Genomic DNA, 19,248 nt, shown 5'->3' on the forward strand with positions numbered 1-19,248 from the left:
CCCACCATAAGTAAACCAGTGTAATCGCGTGAACTCGCACTTCGAATACTGATGGTTACGGGTCCCGAGGTCTTACAGTACTGGTTTGATTGAACCGAAGGCTGGGCAGGTTAAGTGTGTCAGAATGACTGGGTGCGGTGGACCTCTGAGACCTACCGCGAAAATCTAAATTTTCACACACCTCTGGATAAGCAGATGTCGGTATTATTTTTATAGAATCTAGAAATTCTGTTTATTCAACAAGTCAAAGATTACCGCCCCAAGGAAAAATGTATTGGGTTTCATGATTTGTTCTATTAGTTATACTGTTTTTGCTAGTATTTTACTCAAGTTATTATAACTAACTTAGGATCAGTAGTACCCGGGTAGGTAGGTAGATTGCTAACAATCAAACACTATTCGTAACTTCCTTTTTAGGTCATACCTACCCCAGTCATAATTATCTACTTCATACTGAAGTTAATTTATTAAAACCATAATATATGGAGCTCAATGTTAATATATTTTATAAGGATAAAACAACACTTCCCATGATTAGTACAAAATAAAATTAAATATATGGTTAGTTTTTTACATAGGTAAAATTTATTTAAAAGTACAGAACATATGAAGGACTACACACTGAATTGAGATAAAATACTTAGTACTGACTTTGAAAATGATGTAAGCCACTTTTAGTATTCACATATGAACTTATTGCATCGATTAATAATTATTTGGCAGACCAAAAGAGATTTTCCAACAGTGCATAGGTCATTTAACCATACATTATTATTATATAAGTGAAATTTGGAATAGAAGCTGTAAGAAAATCTGCAATTAGACTAGCCACTACACCTTATATACCGAAACATTATGGCTAAGAAACTTTAATATGTGATGTTCCAGCATACAAGTTCAGCTGCATGCAGGCAACGAGGGGCCAGCATACACCCAAATATAAATTAAATTTAAGTAATAGTTCATAGATAGTAATTTTAGTATATTTTGTACAATAAAATACAATTAAGTACAACTTGTAGCAAAGATATTAAAGAGAATAATATTTATCTCAAGTGTTAAAGCTGCAATAACGTGTGTGTACGCACGAGGCATATTTACACAGCACACACGCACGGCAACGACACACCATGTGCTGCACACTATAGTACATAATTATTTTTATTACTTAAATAGAATATAAAGACACGCCCAAAGCCGAGAACTTCTCTGCTTACTTTACATATTTCAATGCATGATTAGCCAATGAACATGCCTGTACTCCACTAGCGGATCGCTATTAAATAATACACTGATCATCGCTTAATATCACAGCTAATTATGCTTTGAAAATTATAGACATGTCTAATTTTCACTAATGTAGATAACAATGTAGAGTATAAGTAGATAATCTGAATAAATTTACATTACAATATCATGTCTTTTTCATATGAAAAATTTAAAATTACATTACCAAAAATTAAACAGTGCAGCGCATTATAAATAAATGTGCATTCCTTAATATTTAATTGACTAAATAAATTTGTTGCCTGCAGATCTGACATACTTTAAATATCGAGAGGTAATATCTTAAGAGAAATTTTAATTTCAACTATTGAAAAAAAGTTAAATCCAAATTTAAAAATATTTTGTATCTATTACAATTCCCTTCAAATCCACCTAGTATTATGAATGTGAAATATTATCATTCCAAAAGCTGAGTCTCCTTCACACATATTTCACTACCACTATAATGTGGATCAAAAAGTAAGGATCGAAGAGAAGATGGAGCTAACACTTCACGAGTGTGCATTGCTGTTTACATGAGGTTTCTTGTCCTGAGGATCAGGTGTGCGCTGCCCGTCACGCCTTGGGGGCATGCGCTCATTGATGGCATCCAAGCCCTTAGCTTCAGCAAATGAAGTGATTTTGTGGTTGGGAGAGAAGCCTTGCAGGGCATTCTTGAGAGATGTCTTGCCACCTGAGAGAGCACCCAGAGGCAGAGCTCCAGTGGGGGTGAGTCCCTTGAGCTGCAAAACAGATTCACTCTCCTCACGAAGCACAGAGAACACATGTGCCATTTTTCCAATGGCACGGATTTTATTGCGGATGACTTCTTTTCTGAGATTAGCTTCCTCCAACGCATCCTCACCCTCGGTCATTAGCTCATCATCTGAACAAATGTTAAGGACGTTTACCAGCATCTCTGTCACTTTCTCGCCCACAAATGGAAGAGACCAGGTGAAAACATCCATGAAGTTGGGCAGCCAGTAGGGGTGGGGAGAGCAGTTGAATTGTCTGATGTTCATCACATTGTTCTCATACTTGAGGACAGCAGCCTTGTTGTTGTAGACATCCAGGTAGTTTGGAGCGGAGAAAATAGTAATAAGACTTGGGAATCCAGTGGTTTGACTTTTACGATACATTCGGTACCCAGCATCTTGAGCTTCATGGGCGCGAATGATAGACAACAAGTTGTTCCTTTGCAGGAAATCACAGCATGCTGCATAGCTATAGAAATATGAACAACCTCTGACAGAGTTGTGCGAGAAATGTTCTGCATTTTTTTCATTGCCAAAGTCCTCAAGGGGATCAGACCACAGTAGATCACACATAGCTCCAAATGCAGGTGGTTCTTTGAATCTATCTAGTTTACGGATATCATCTAAGTTGTTAATTTCCGGGGAGAGCCCTCCATGCACACATAGGAACTGCTGGTTCATGAGAGCAGCTAGTGGTAAGCAATCAAATGCATCCATGCAAGCATCATACACTTTCTCAGAATACTTGATCTTACATTCCTGTTTGAAGGTAAAATATTCTGTCAAATGTCGGCATTCATGGTTGCCGCGTAATAAGAATAACGTCTTCGGATAACACAACTTCAAAGCCCAGAGGTAAAGAACACATTCTATACTGAAATAACCTCTGTCGACATAATCGCCTAAGAATAAATACTTGGTGCAAGAGGGAGAGCCTCCCACCTCGAACAATTTCATCAAATCATAAAACTGGCCATGGACGTCTCCGCACACAGTCACCGGTGAATCAATCTCGATCATCGTTTTCTCAGATCGTAATAGGGTGGCACCATCTTGAATGATTCGTAAAGCTGCATTTTCCTCGATTCGACCTTCTAAGATAAAATGTTGCTTCAGTACATCTGGCAGAGGCTGTCCAGTTTTCTCATCGAATACTTCCGATACAGTGAGCTTGTGGCTTGGAGGGAAAGCAACACTTTGGATCATACGCTGCGTAGTCGACACTTTATCATTGCTCCCGGACATATTTGTCACATAAAAAACACTAGGTCTAATCCATACACGCCACTATTTTCAAAATGGCAGAGTAGATATAATACTAAAACAGAATCCCGATTTCACGACAGAGAAACTACTGCGCACTGGAAAACAATGCGCAAACATCTGGCGAGTGGTCAATAAAATAAACAGGGATATCGAGCGCGTTTTATTACTTTTGAAAATATCATTAAATAGTAACACTGAGTTTTTAAGAAACAGTTGCCAGTGCGACTATACCGTAATCTAATTTAGGACATTTTAATATCATAAATATAAAACTATTATCTAAAATCCAGCATCACTAAAATAATTTTATTTCTGGCCGCCTCTTTTATATGGCAAGAAAAATGAGATTTACGAGATCCTAAAATAACTTGCAAAAATCACAGTCGTTTATTCGTTTAAAAGATCTATGATAATTTTAATCGCCGACAAGACAAGGTAGGTAGGTTAAGTAGGAGCTAGCTAAAATTTTACTCTCATTCGTTATCTATACATTTAATTTTCCCCGAGCTGCTCGCAATGAAACTAGCTAGCTGTTGTCTAAGATTAGATTAGATTTCCTCGAGGTATCTCCCAGCCACACTGGTACGGCAGCGGCGGCAAGTCAAAAACAAATGATTAGGTAACTTTTTAATACTCGAGTCCGCCGTTTGTCCAATTTTTTGTGATACTGAAAAATAGTACTGAATACGAATTGACTAAATTCTAATGAGCAAACATAACAAAATTTAGTAAAATAAATTAAGGTCTTATTTTGTTTTTAATTTTTTATTCGCGAAATAAAGATGAGGCATGCGGCTACATTTTATGTTGCTAGTGTAAAATAACTAGGCGGAGCCGAATCGATGATATACTTTCGATTCGATCACACAAAATTAGATCGATAGGTATTTTCACAGCCAACGGGTATTATTGTATAATTTCATATTAAGATTAGAATTTTTATATTGTACCTCGAACCCGTACACATCTTTGTTTTTTTTTGTTAATATAAATTCGTCAATTACTGGCCACTGTTTAATAACTGACCGTCTTATTCACCTATAAACATAATTCATTTTAGTATAACTGGCCACCCTTCAATAACTAGCCACCTTACACTAAAATGAATTCTGTTTATAGGTAGATAGAGTTCATTTTTAGTATAAGGTGGCCAGTGGTCAGTAATTGACGAATTACCCTAGCTGTTAAACTGCATTTAATAATTTGTTTTACAACGCATCCAGGCCATAATTGTTTAAAAAAAAAAAATGTTTTACAAGGGGGCGAAGTTGTTAATACCCGTCGTGATATCAGAGCGAGCGAAAGATTCCAAAATTGAACCACGAGCGTAGCGAGCGGTTGGAAAAGTGTAATCTAGTATATAACTGGATCAGGCATGAGGGGTGGAGGGAAAATGACCGAACGGGATAGTCTTATGTATCTTTCAGTCGGAGTAGTAGCGAAAGCGCTATTATTGTTTGTCCTTGTCAGTCTCACTTTTTTAGTATGGATTATGGTGGGCAACGAATAAATTCGACCAATCATAGTGTCGCATTGCGTATGTTTTGTCCCTCACGGACGCACGCGTATAGCTAATCTATGGGATCCTACCATCTATTGAAAAGTGGAATCTTGAGCGTTGCGAGGGTTAAACAAACTTTGCTCCCGAGTGAAACACAAAATTTTTCATCACACTACGCGAGGTAAATAATTTGAGGGACTTTGCCACACGCCACACGTGTGGATAAAGTGCAACTTTCTCATCAGTACAGCTTGGCAAAAAAGAGTAGAAATTAAAAAGTGACAACACTGTGTCGTCCCGTTTTCATATAAATTGGTTTGAAAGGGACGACACTACAATGTTGCTACTTTTTAATTTCTGCTCTTTTTTGCCAAGCTGTACAAAGAGAGCCTTTACGAGCTGGTGTGGTGAAAAATACTTTTCAACAGATATCTCTTTCTCGCTCTCACTTATGGGCGCAACGCACCAAGGTCGCGGTGCGGCGCGGTAGTGTGTTACTACTTTTAACATTGACGTCCTGGCTGGCCTAGTCGGTGTGGCCTTGTCTACAATACAAATTAAGTCAATCGTCCCGGGTTCAAATCCTGGTTTACTTATTTGTGAGGGGAGCACGGCTATTTGATGCAATACAAGCCTTATTGAGTTTACTGTCGGGCTTATAATAGTTCATTTGTGTATTACCTAATGTCCTGCCATAGCCACCCCACCACCCAGGTTTCATAGTCGGGGATAGTTCTTACCTGTTAACACATTCACTGCCAAGAACACGTATGTGTGTTCATTTTGTACTGGAAACGGGGCGTCCCGCTCGCACGCGAGTGTAAATCGGTGGTGCGGAGTCGCCTAAAGCCCCCCATTCACACTCCTACCTTGTAGTCCGCCTCGTTGGGAAGGATTGTGTATGGGGGTTGCGGACTACGAGCCGTCCTACCGTTTAGCCGTTTGTAGGACGGCTCGTAGTCCGCAACCCCCATACACAATCCTACCCAACGAGGCGGACTACAAGGTAGGAGTGTGAATGGGGGGCTTAAGAGTAGTAACACACTATCGCACCGCACCAAGGTCATTGTGCGACGCACCCATAAGTAAGAGCGAGAAAGCGATATCTCTTTCTCGCTCTTACTTATCGGTGCGTCGCACAATGACCTTGGTGCGGTGCGATAGCGTCTTACGGCCTTAATGTCTGATTTACATGCGTGCCAAACCTCAGGGTCCTCAGTGACGGCAGTTATGCGTCCCTTGAGGCTTGTCGAGGGAAAGAGGATAATTATAGGTAGGTAGATAATATTAGTTACCAAACATCCTGTATGTAAAGATCTTACTTAAAATAGTTTCTTCTAATAAATATCATTTAATTAAATTGCTTGTACACATCACTGTTTTATTATCCACTAAAAATATAGCCAGTATTTATTTTTATTTCAATCTGAAAAGGATAAAAACCGAAATAAATTATGTATCTTTGGTGTAAAAAATCGTAGCCATCTTAGGTAAAAATAATGGCTTCAGGATGTTATGTAGGATGTCGTCGGCATAATATAAAAAATATAAGTAGGCTACTTTGCGACCGGTACATTATTTTGTGAAAAATAATAAGACATTTCGTAGGCCCAATATTGCGAGGCGGACTACGAGGCGGCCTACACGGTAGGAGTGTGAATGGGGGGCTATAGTGATATTAAAGCCCCGCATTCACACTCCTACCTTGTAGTCCGCCTCGTTGGGTAGGATTGTGTATAAAACGGTAGGACGGCTCGTAGTCCGCAACCCCCATACACAATCCTACCCAACGAGGCGGACTACAAGGTAGGAGTGTGAATGCGGGGCTTAAGTCGAATGTCAACTATCTTGAAAATGTACCAAACATAGAACTTGGTAATATAGAGCCAGCGATTAGTATTTTAATATTAGTTCAAGTAGTTTCAAAATAATAGGAGTTTATTTGACGCTTTTTTACTTTATCGTCATGACACAATGGAGGACCAAATTGTATGAGATTGTATGCAGACGCTTTTATGTAACAGTAAGGCCCCATTCGCACGACAGCTTAAAAAGCGTTGCGTTAAAACCCGACGTTGGCGCTTTTTTACCGTTTCCAATATTTGTGTTCATATGAACGCTTAAAAATCACTTGTGAGTCGTACTGCCACGTACGCATCTCAGAAAAGCCATACTTTTTTGCTATTACTACTAATATAGCTTGAATATTTCAGGAATTTGTAAGCATAAGTTGACATTTTTAAGGTGAAACTAATAATAATCTTGACGATTGACACCAAAAATTGACACTTGACAGCCAACTGACAGCAGCGCCGGCGCTTTTTCAACGCTTGTGAGAACAGATACACGGATTTCCGTATGGTCTATTCAGTTTGACGCCAACGCTCAACGCCGAAAATCGAACAGTGCTCGATAAAAAAGCGCCGCGCTTAAAAACCGCCTTCGTGTGAATACATACATGGTTATCCATTTGTGTCATTCAAACGCTTTTTTAACGCGCGTTGAAAAAGCTGCCGTGCGAACGGGGCCTAAATCGTCGTATCGTGGACGACAAAATACGTGTATCGTGACGTACCACGATATAAAAAAAAAATATATATGTGATGCAGCATTACTATCTAAGGAGCTTCTATTTCATTCCATAAGCAATGTAAATTTATTTAAAATTATTTGTAAAAAATATTCTCATTTTTTATGACCTCACAATAGGACAAATTGGTATGACCTCACTGTTTGAAGGTCTCCGAGATTCAATATTAACTATTAATTAAAAATGTGTAAACATGATAATAAAAACTGTATTTTTTGAAATAATTGAATACAATGGTTTTAAATTAAATTTGTCTATCTTCCCAGTTGTTATCCATAGATATTTGCTTACATGAAATATTGTCGTCAGTTTACAGAAACTGTTGGGTCAATAGTTTTGTACTTTGGCTTGCTGTGGGTAAACGGTAAATACCGGTACTTGATCATATGCTGTAACAAGAAAAAAACATTGTATTAAACAGCTAATAAATATATGTAGCTAAACAGGTATGGGTAGTATAGGGTGGTCCAATTTTGCATAGGAAAAGTTCAAACTCTGGTTGGAGGTCATCCCAATCCCCCCCCCCCGCAGTTTATTATTTTCTATGAATAAAATAATTTAGCTAAATTCATATTTGTTTCAATGAATCTCAGGACCCAATTTTAATAAGTATGTGGAATTACAAATACCTATATGAAATTTACAATGTTTTACTGCAATACTAGGCCAGTTTAATGGTGGGGTATAAAACGAACCACACAGCCTCATGAGTTTTTAACATTGCTCTTGATGTAAATTTAACTAGTGAACTATTGAACTTAAAAGATTTAATAAAAGTGTAAAAATAAAACTGGCTTACCTTAATTTGCCTCTTCATAGTAATACAAAATAGGGTTATAAAATACATAACTAAAATAGGCCAGAATACTGGAACATTGAAAGCATCAATGAAAGTGCAAAAGAATCCAATTATTGTACTCTTGGTGACCGACAGCCAGAATTTGAATTCAGGCAATCTCCTGATGAATGGTCTGAACTCCTCACTAGATCGCGTTGGAAGGGCTGGCCCATTATCATCATCACCTGAAAATCATTTATTCATTTTTTATGTGTTTGAAGTAGTAATATACTTTTATCTATTTTTTGTCATTTTTTCAATAAAAATGAAGATAATGATTGGCAGATTTAGTTCAAGAAACATTTAATTTTGTGTATAGGCGGAGACAAGAAAACAAGAGTGCATTTTTAATAAAAAAAATGTGATGGGAAAAAACAAGAGTGTATTTTTTAATAAAATAAATGTGATGGGGTTTATAGCTACTCATGGATGTAGGTATAGCTCTATAAGTTAGTGTCCATTAACATCCATTATATCCATAGGAATATAAAAGACATAGTGGTCAATACACCAGTCACAGGCAGGAAACAATACCATATACCACTGATAAGCCTTGCAAAGATAATATATGTTTATTATTGTATTTATATCTGTATTAATACTTTGATACAACTGTACATGGGAATGTATATATAATTATCTATAGTTCCTTAATTTATATTTATGATATTTATTAACTTACCATCAAAATCCATAGCTGGATCAATCTTCGGAGTAAGGAATGCAATGAATAAATTTAAATGGTAGATACCAAGTGCATAAGTCACTATGTACCAACCCTGTGAACATAATATATTAGTAAGTACCTGCTTAGCTCTAAGTGTTAAATATAGTTCTGTAACTATCCCATAAACAATTCTACTACATAGTTTATAGTATACAAAATACAAATCAAAAGCACAGTCACAGCACTAGTCAGTTTTTCAACCTTCAATATAGGTACGTAGGGAGTCCATACATACTTATATTAAATGTAGGAAAATAGGGGTAAGCAGGATGTTTGACATAATTATTGCAGTAGTTTAAATGCTTTAAAAAATATTTCATAAATCAGACACAAGTGCCACATGACATTGGTATTACTCACTTGCTTAGCAAATATTCGAAGCATAAATACTGCAAGTAGAAGGATAGTTCCAATCCATCTCCCTCTTGTGTATGGGGTCCATCTATCTAGTGTGCCCTGGTATATCTAAATAGACAAATGATGTGGTTAATTCTAAGTAGAAAACGTAAACTATACATCATTGATATTGGTCGAATGTTATTTGATTTAATTACCGTTCCACAAGTAGGTTAGGTATCATGTCTACGAAATTATACTTGTAGTAACATATTATTATAATTATATTGCTAGGAGTAGGAGAAAATAAATGTTTAATAACTATCTAATTACCTGGGATATACGCGTCCATCCTTGTGAAATTATGCCCTTCCGCGGTGTTTCAGACGTTAAATCATTTCCATCCATCATATCGACAAATTTCACTTGGCAGAAGGATCTAAGATTCTTGTTAGACTAGTTTAAACACATTACTAAAAGGTTACAATTGTTGTACTAGAAATCTAGTTAAAGAACATGTGTACACTAAACTAATTAATTAATCACTTTTACCAATATAAATTTATATCCTAGCCGAATAATTATCGTAGGAACGAAATCCGACTTCGGCCCACAGATAAAACCATGATGATGACATGTATGACATGACACAAGTGTGACAGATAAGAAAGATTCCAAATTTTTCTCCCTGGTAGCAATTTTTTGACCAATCAGAGGTCGTAAATTTATTTAATTAAAGAAAATAACCAATCAAGGTTTTTATTAAAGAAGGTTACGTGGCGTAGCTCTTCTATAATCACTATGCTACAGGGGATATACAGATTTAACAATTTGCCTTCAACTTTCATTTGCAATTTGATAAATCGACTCATTTCGTGACTTGTTATCGAGTTGCATCTCTTTCCTCAATATGCCAAACGAAAAGGGCTCACTCTTCTTTTTCTACACCTCATCTCTTTCTCCGAAGATCGATAGTACTGTGTTTTTAAAGGACCGGCAACGCGCATGGTACAACCCATGAATTGTAGGCGTCTATAGGCTACGACAACAGCTTATCACTGCTGTAACATGCTTGTATGGCACAGATGTGGTTAAATAAGAATAAGATATGTGTTGGTAAGAGGCAAATAGAGATTAAATTACAAGTTATTATGGGTGCATGTTGCTTGCACACAGATCAGAGGTAAAGGTGCGGGATTAATACTTGTTCATATGTTATTATTGGTAATTTTATTTAAAGTTGTACCCTAGCAGTAGCCGAGGCCGGATTCGAACCAGCGTCTCCAGCATAAAAGTCTGACGCCATAACCTAGGTATAAAGTTTCCTAATTCGGGACATCAATATAGGAAAGTAAGTGGGTTGAAGACAAAATAAAACGATGCAGCTGAAAATGCAATCATATAAAGTTACGTTTTAAGTTGGAATGCAAAGACAAATGTAGCTTATTGTTTAAGAAATTTAATGAAATAATTGTTCTAATTACATTTTTTACATTGTTATATGGTACATTTTATAAAGATAATTTGCTCCTAGTAATTAAGTCTAACAATACTATATAATAAAAAAGATAAAATTAGAATAATTATTATGCTTTATCTAATTTCTATTACTTCTATTATTGCAGGTTTTATTTACAAATTGTATCGAATATCATACAATAGACATTTGATTTGTAAGTAGTATCTTATAAATATCATCACCCTTCATATTCAAATAAAATTTTGGTCCAGCTAAATTCTATACAAAATCAAATTTCTAGTAAACAATGTCGGATATTGCTATAATTTTATCATTATGTTATGAATATTTATGGAACATTTACAATGTATTAAATACATTATTACAATTGGTATAACAACATTTCCATTAATTACATCAAAATTACGATGTTATACATTGATTAAACCAATAAGACAAAGATTGGCTTTCTTAGAAAGAGGATATGAAATTGAAAGTTAACATTTTTACTGTTATTTGAATATGGCGGCGGAATACTAAGGGATAGATATCTAAAGATAATTTAGTTGAACATTATGAAACCGAAATGAGAGTGCAAAGGGTTTGTAACGTAAGTAACATTAATTGAATTAACGCACTCTTGGTTTTATTGCCCCATTTTACCTAATAATTTACAACAAGGAAAAACATTTTTATCGTAGTACAAAGGCCTAATGTAAAATATTGCCAACATAGTTACTACGCCAAAATTTACTACTGTGTCTTGCAGACTACTAGTGAGTAATAGGTTCCATCTAGAAATATTACATTATGTGTAATATTGATAATAGGTACTTATAAAAGTAGTATGAAATCAGAAAGCGTACAAACGTTTTATTGGCTAGTCAACATTGTATCATACATTCTATAATTATTTCTCTTCTGGTTCAGTTTTCTGCACTTTTGATAATATTTATAATTACTGTAAATATAGGAACATAATTCGAATAAGAGATTGCTTGAATTTTGTACGATCTTAATTCATCAACCTACTCTAGACTCATCAATATAATTACGTACTGGTAGGCTCAACTGTTCAACAAAACAAGAAGAGGATAAGCCATTAGTCTCGATAGCGCTATTTACACACGACTAGAGGCTTTCCGCTTTCTTTATGACTAAGAGTAAAATACGTGTAATGAATAACGATGGTCTTATGAAAAAAGTTTTTTGATGGTATCTAGTTTCGGGAGTCAACAATATGGAACTTAAAAACGGTATTACGATAGAAATGTCCATGTCTTGGAAACTATGGATAAGTAAGTGGCTTGCGGAATGTACCATAAACATAGCAAAATAAAAATAAAACATAAATGCAAATAGTTAGTTAACATTTGTACAGTATCCAAAATGCGATAAGAGAAAACTGACGCACTGTGGGAGTAATATCATGAAATTACCACAATGTCATACAAAATTTTAAACACATTCCCATTTTTATCTTTAGGGTTAAATCACATTTTTTTTAAACTGCTGTCAGTTTGGAGGTCCTTGGAGGGTTCCAAGGAGTTTTTTTGACTTCTTACAATTTATTTCTTCCAACAAAAGTTTATACATACATAAAATTCCATAAATTCTATGGCAGTTTACAATGTCTAGCTTGAGTAAGTATTATTCTTTATAAAGCAAATTAGGGTATAATATTGACATTATTGACGCTTGTACATTTCGCCGTTTTCCTTTATACCCGTTATAATTTTTTTATTTGGGTGGCCACAAATGAATAGTTGAACAAAAAAAAAAAACAAAAACTTAAATCTCACATCTTATGAGCATTACTTATTAGATTTATAAATGTACTCCTAACATGATGTATGTAACTCATGGAATGCTCTTATTTACCTTTTAGTTTAATATTAATAACATAAGATGACAATAAATAATCGTACTTCGATTAATTAACTAACATAATTTTGTATTCCTAAAGATTCATTGTGACCCCCTATAAGGGTGGACATAGTTTGCCTAACATTGATATGTACAAATTTCATACTTTATTTTACTGCTGAGAAATTTTGCATTTGGTTGTTGCTATTAGAGGCCACCCATGAACTGAAGACGTCCCTGAAAATAAGACAAGTCTTTTATAACAAAAAGCCTCTTGCGTTGTTAAAAATATCATGTTTGTCTGTGAAAAGGTGATGAACCTTTTGACCGTCAAAGACGTCAACTGACGCGCGAGGCTACAGCCCAACCAATATCAACCTTCGTGCATTCCAGCAAGGTTCACGATGACGCGGCGCGCACGATACACGCGGCCTTCAAAAGGTACCCCTGGGCGCTCCTCAGGCTTTATATTTCAAGTGGTATTTTGAACAATCAGCCTAACATACGGCAAAGTCGCCAAGTCACGTTGGAATAAATACGACGACATATCCGTAAATACAATATGTTCATAAAGGGTTCGTCACCATAAAAGTTTGAGAACCAGGTATACAGGGGCTGATCTGAAAGTTGCTTACTGCCCCGGGCCAGGCGTGGCTCACTCCGCGATTTCGTCGCTTTGCTACAGGTAGCTAAAAGTACATCTGTTCCACACCAATTTTGGTGGCTAGCCATAAGCCGCGCGTGGCGCTGTCACCACCTAGCGGCCATATCTGTCCTGATCGTAACAGACGCGCTTTGTTAGAGAGTGAGTCTTCTGTACCTAGTACTATTATTTATTCTGTGCCTGGGCCTACTCATACAAATCGAATATTTATACCTTTGTGAGGGATCTTTCAGTACTTATTGAGCGATGTAAAATCTTTTTAAGAAAACGCTTAGTCATTCGTTCATGCTAAATTTAAATCAGATAAACATATTTTATAAATACATATTTGTTTAAAAAATGATAACATTTTTAGGTGTTGCTAATTGCAAATCTGGACTGTTTACTTCCGCCTAAATCATTTTATTGAGTAAATTTTTCTTAAAATGATTTTACACCGCTCAATAAGTACTGAAAGATCCCTCACAAAGGTATAAATATTATTCAAATCGTACTAGTAGAGCCGGAGCAGCTAACAACTTTCTAAATATATGACTGTGTTAAGTGCAATTGTATCCGATGCAGTGAACAATATTGGTATGGAGTTTTTTAAAGGAATATTTACCTGCAATGGCTGACAACACATTCATTAGAGCAATATTCATCCTCCCACTCACTATTGGCTATGGCCGGGTTGGTACAACCTTGACGGATGCACGATGGCGTGCTTCGGTTTTCATTTTGCTGCGGACAATTGATCATATTTGTCAAATGTCTAATGCTAATCAAGGCCTATTATTAAATAAAAATAAAATGGCCTCTTCTGTTTTATAGTTAATAACGGATCAAAAAATATTGGCAATAATGGTGGTTTTTAGGAAAAATTATGAAAAACCCTACTAAATTTGTCAACATTGAAAACTACCCTTTAAGCGCAGTAAGGTAAAATTGTCGAATTACCTCTGGAGAGTGCTGAGGCATGCCAGAACTTCCATTGCTATTAGGCGAATGTGGTTCAGATTTAAGAGTTTGGTTCTGGGACTGCTGCTGGGGTTGTGCTGATTGTTGTTGGTGTTGTTGTTGTTGAAGCTGCTGATGTTGGATTTGCTGTTGCTGCTGTTGAATTTGTTGCTGCTGTTGCTGTTGAATTTGTTGTTGCTGCTGCTGTTGTTGTTGTTGCTGATGTTGCTGCTGCTGCTGTTGTTGATGCTGCTGTTGCTGTTGTTGATACTGCAGTTGTTGGTGAGATTGTTGCATTTGCTGAAAAAAATCAGAACATCAAATTGTAATTATCATTTTCATAATAACATGACTTAGGTGTAAATACATTTTTATTAGGTGTGCAATTTACAAGCTAGATTTTTTTCTAGATTTGAATTTTTTACATTTTGTTTGTTTGTTTTTTAGAGGATTTATGAGTTATTTGCATTATTGAGGTCAAATATGATTCATTCAATGTCCTATAATATTTATTTTATTTTATTTTTATTTATTTTATTTTTATTCACTTACAATTCATTGCTTTAGGAAAATGATTGTATTATCTTGTATGTTTTTTTATTTAAGAACTAATCTGCAAAGCAACCAATTAAAAATTATTTACCTGCTGAGAATGATGGTATTGCATAGCATTGTGAACTTGTCCCATAGGTGGAGATTGGGAGGAAACTTGTCTGTATCCCGGAGGTGAAGCCATGCCAGAGGTTGGGGCATAGTGGGAGGGAGACTGGGCTGGCGGGTAGTTCCTCGGTGATTGGGCAACATTGGGTGGGCATGCTTGAGGTGGTGTTGTTGGATTGCCTTGATAACCTTGGGGGTTTTGCCCTGGAACACCCTGGAATAAAAAAAATATTTATTAATAATTATTATAATAGTTGGCAAAAGTGTTGAAGTACTTACATGTTTTGAAAGGAAAAAAGATTAAAATTATGACAAACTATCACTAAATAATAACTAAGATGAAAAAGAGTTGATTAGTTTAATATGATGCTTCATATTCTTTTACATTTCAATTAAATATGAAAATTATTATTAAATGCAGACATCAGATATGTTAAAAAAGGAATAAAATAAAATTTATATGTCTGTATTATTGAAATTAGTAGTAGTAGTAGCTTCAGTTTACAATAAAAAAAAAAACATACCTGGTATGTAGCAGGGTTATGTGCAATGTTGCCTTGGTAATTCTGTGGTGTCTGCTGTGGATTTTGTGAGTAACCTTGAGCAGGCTGACCAGTATAAGCAGCTTGAGGCTGTCCACCAGGGTAGTTCTGGGGGCTGTACCCCTGAGGTGCTGCATTTTGCACATATCCCTGCGGCGAATGTCCATTTCCATATGTCTGTCCTTGTACTCCTTGGTAGTAATTCCCATATGTTGAGTTGGTACTATTGCCGTGATTAAACATGGCTGGACTGTCCTGTTCACCTCCCTAAAACAGGCCAGGTTTTATAGGAAATAGAGACTTAGATTTGATGTTATACTACTAGTATTATTGTAAATATTGTATTTTAATTTATGCTACACTGATCTGGTAAAATCGTATAGAGACAATGCGACATGTAAAATGGTACCATCATATGTAAACATACAATTTATGGCAAATAAATAAATGAAAAAATGAAATGTATTTGATATGGAATAAAAGAAATATGTTTTAAAGTCGCGGTAAAAAGAGGATATTTTGTTACGACGTAATGCAACAATGCAACGTTTTAATACTAAAGATAGTCAAACACTTTTGAAAGCTAGCGGCCAAATGTCTCACATTTATATATAATTTTTAAAAACCACACAAATCTCATGGTTCCAAATTAAAATTGCAACCTTTCAAATTTATGCCGCTGCTTGGTTTTACCCGCGTATTCGTATTAAATAACCTATTTAACCACAATAAAATTAAAGCACCACCCGATATGTAAAAAAAGACACTTCTCACTGAAATAAATGTAAAATGTGTTCAAAACACTTCATTTACCAATATTTATAGAAACAAAAGCTCACTGAACACACTTCGCTTCAAAAGCTTCTACTTTTTAAATTTCAAGGTAAGCGTCATATTCGGATTCTAGCTAAGTTGCCAGGCGAACATTGATCGGTTCAACGGCGGCGGCGCAACTGCGAGACAGCGACGGAGAGTTCGTCTGTCCCATTCGACGCGCTTCGTGGCTTGGCGGTTATTTTGTAATTTTCGAGCGAGACAAAGAGAGTGAGCAAAACTTGTTTCCGTCGTTCAGACATGTTTCGATTTATCTTACGAATAATAAGGAGTCTTCGGTATCGACTATTGTCTACATACTGTGGATTAAATACAAAGACTGAGTCTTACCTTTGAAACTAAACTAGCTCTGTAGGCAGCAAGTGCTTTTAGGTATTCTTTCTTGGCTACTTCAGTTTTTTGTTTGTATACCTATAACAATAAAGTATACCTATTATGCACGATTTGAAACATAGGCCCCGTTCGCACGGCAGCTTTTTCGACGCGCGTTAAAAAAGCGTTTGAATGACACAAATGGATAACCATGTATGTATTCACACGAAGGCGGTTTTTAAGCGCGGCGCTTTTTTATCGAGCACTGTTCGATTTTCGGCGTTGAGCGTTGGCCGTTAATTGAATTGATCATACGGAACTCCGTGTATCTGTTCTCACAAGCGTTAAAAAAGCGCCGGCGCTGCTGTCAGTTGGCTGTCAAGTGTCAATTTTTGGTGTCAATCGTCAAAATTATTATTAGTTTCACCTTAAAAATGTCAACTTATGCTTACTAATTCCTGAAATATTCAAGCTATATTCAAATAATACGTCGTAATAGCAAATAAAGTATGGCTTTGCTGAGATGCGTACGTGGCAGTACGACTCACAAGTGATTTTTAAGCGTTCATATGAACACAAATATTAGAAACGGTAAAAAAACGCCATCGTCGGGTTTTAACGCAACGCTTTTTAAGCTGTCGTGCGAATGGGGCCTTATTGCATATACATATTAAGGCCCCAGTACACAATGGGCCATCGCCGGCCACTCCAAGGGACGCATTCATGCGTTAGAGGGAGCAAGTGATATTGCTCTCTCATTCTACTGCATGGCTGCGTCCCTTGGAGTGGCCGGCGATGGCCCATTGTGTACTGGGGCCTTAAGCCCCCATTCGCACGACAGCTTTTTCAACGCGCGTTAAAAAAGCGCTGGAATCTGTCCGCACTCTAATTTCGACTTAACGTCCAAGGCTTAAAGTCGAAAATCCAACAACGCTTGATAAAAAGCGCCACCGCTGTCGTGTGAATAAATACACACGTATCCATTTGTGTCATTCAAACGCTTTTTTAACGCGCGTTGAAAAAGCTGTCGTGTGAATGGGGGCTTAGGCGGTCTTCACAGTGGATGCTGATCCGCTCCCTGCTACGATGTGCAAGAGGGACATCACTATATACGTCTTGCTTACGCACTAGTGTGAAAACTGCATTAAGAGCTTGTTACTCATTTCTGAATTTAGTAATGAGTAAGTAGAGGGACGCGGCAATATGTGAGACACGATATCCTATCGTAGCTCACGTATTGCGATGCGGTGTCCCTCTTGTCAGTTAGTAAATTCAGGAAAGTGTAACAAGCTCTTTACTTATAAATTATAATATAATATACGAATATGGAATGGACTCTGCAAGGCACAGCAATCTAAGAGTCAGAAAACATTATATGTAATTATTATTCTTAACATATAATATGAGATCACAATAGATATGAGTTAAATAATAAATTTGCGGTACATGGAAACATGAATAACTGTGGTATCAAATACATTTTTATCTGTAAAAATAATCTACCTAAACTAAAAATTGATTTATCTATTTCTAGAACATGTTGAAAAACAACTGTAGCATAATTGTATTATAACACTACAGTTAATATAAACAAATAATGTTTGTTAAATATTGTTGCTTACTTGCTGTATATAATTCTATAATATCTTAAATAAGTTACATAAATCGTGTTGGTTGTTACTAGTTACTACTATTGCTAGCAATCTATAATTATAACGTGCGAAAATGTGACTTACACTTTTATGTTCAGAATCAAGACCGTCCCACATGGAAGCCACAATTTTGGAGACCTCTCCAAAACTTGCATTAGGGTTTTGGCTTTTTATTGCAGCCTGGGTATCTCGGAAGAACAGTGCGTATGCTGATACTGGCCTGCAAGAGAATAACAATTATAATAGGTAAAGTTAAAATGATTAAACTAAGGTAGTGTAATAATTTTATTCATCAGTAAGAGGTACACGCAACTTACTTTTGTGGTTCATTAGGATCACGTTTTTTCTTCTTCTTTTGTACTTTAGGTTTTTTTTGCATTTGACCGCGATTCATTCCATTATCCATTGGTTCAGGTGATGATCTTTTAACACCCATGTTGCTGGCACCAATCTGTAGAGGTAACTTGTTTAAGAATGTAACTACTAGCATAGTCTTTTAAATTTCAAATATAGTTCATTGGCAATGTATGTAATGTAAGGATAACATATTCCTAGAAATATGTATGTTAAGGGATAAAGTTTGCCTATACCTGATGAAGCGTAGTTTGTTGCTGCCGGCTCGCTGAGCAATAATGGATAGGCAGAAGGCTTTCCGCATCACCAGGCAACTACCAACAAACAACCAATCCATTAGAATTTTCAATGTTCTACCACTTCTCTCTAAATTTTATTATTTCTATGAATGAAGGAGTTGATATGCCAATGAACTATATTAAAATATAAAATAATATACAAGACAGTTTCATTTAGTATATTTTACACACAAAAAAAAATCAATATCAATTGATATGAAATTGATTACATGTCAGATGCCACTAGGCTAAGATGTAGTTCTCAAGAAAAATAACTAAGAATAAACCATGCATGCATGCCTAGTATACCTATTTTGTACATAGATCAAACAGAGATCCTTAGAAACATGTATGTAATGTGAGTTAGAAAATTACACTTAAAACATATTACTATACTATAGCTTATATA

General features: G+C 36.1%; 3 protein-coding genes across 6 annotated transcripts in view; all 3 read right to left on the reverse strand.

Moving 5' to 3' along the window:
- Positions 1 to 481: 481 nt before the first annotated feature.
- On the reverse strand, positions 482 to 3,481 carry LOC134792867 (serine/threonine-protein phosphatase 2B catalytic subunit 3-like). Its single transcript, XM_063764297.1, has one exon. It carries the CDS (start codon positions 3,264 to 3,266, stop codon positions 1,779 to 1,781), a length of 1,488 nt encoding a protein of 495 aa, XP_063620367.1. The 5' UTR covers positions 3,267 to 3,481; the 3' UTR covers positions 482 to 1,778.
- Positions 3,482 to 7,568: 4,087 nt separating this feature from the next.
- On the reverse strand, positions 7,569 to 9,906 carry LOC134792868 (protein RER1). Its single transcript, XM_063764298.1, has 5 exons — positions 9,613 to 9,906; positions 9,304 to 9,408; positions 8,899 to 8,995; positions 8,178 to 8,401; positions 7,569 to 7,767 (listed from the first exon to the last, which is right to left on the reverse strand). The coding sequence occupies exons 1-5, from the start codon at positions 9,688 to 9,690 to the stop codon at positions 7,684 to 7,686; spliced, it is 588 nt and encodes a 195-aa protein (XP_063620368.1). The 5' UTR covers positions 9,691 to 9,906; the 3' UTR covers positions 7,569 to 7,683.
- An 812-nt stretch (positions 9,907 to 10,718) lies between these two features.
- The window catches only part of LOC134793136 (TOX high mobility group box family member 3-like), a 41,086-nt gene continuing 32,556 nt past the window's right edge, over positions 10,719 to 19,248 (reverse strand). For 3 of the 4 annotated variants that reach the window (XM_063764704.1, XM_063764705.1, XM_063764706.1), the window contains 9 exons: positions 18,798 to 18,875; positions 18,525 to 18,658; positions 18,292 to 18,427; positions 16,574 to 16,654; positions 15,392 to 15,676; positions 14,851 to 15,081; positions 14,208 to 14,507; positions 13,873 to 13,991; positions 10,719 to 12,841 (listed from right to left, as the gene is read on the reverse strand). In XM_063764704.1, coding sequence (XP_063620774.1) covers positions 12,772 to 12,841; positions 13,873 to 13,991; positions 14,208 to 14,507; positions 14,851 to 15,081; positions 15,392 to 15,676; positions 16,574 to 16,654; positions 18,292 to 18,427; positions 18,525 to 18,658; positions 18,798 to 18,875 — 1,434 coding nt within the window. In that variant the 3' untranslated portion in view covers positions 10,719 to 12,771. The remainder of the gene's footprint in view (positions 12,842 to 13,872; positions 13,992 to 14,207; positions 14,508 to 14,850; positions 15,082 to 15,391; positions 15,677 to 16,573; positions 16,655 to 18,291; positions 18,428 to 18,524; positions 18,659 to 18,797; positions 18,876 to 19,248) is intronic. The other variant, XM_063764707.1, reaches the window with a different exon arrangement.

Source organism: Cydia splendana, chromosome 8 (assembly GCF_910591565.1).
Source record: "Cydia splendana chromosome 8, ilCydSple1.2, whole genome shotgun sequence".
In the NCBI taxonomy this organism is placed as follows: Eukaryota; Metazoa; Arthropoda; class Insecta; order Lepidoptera; family Tortricidae; genus Cydia; species Cydia splendana.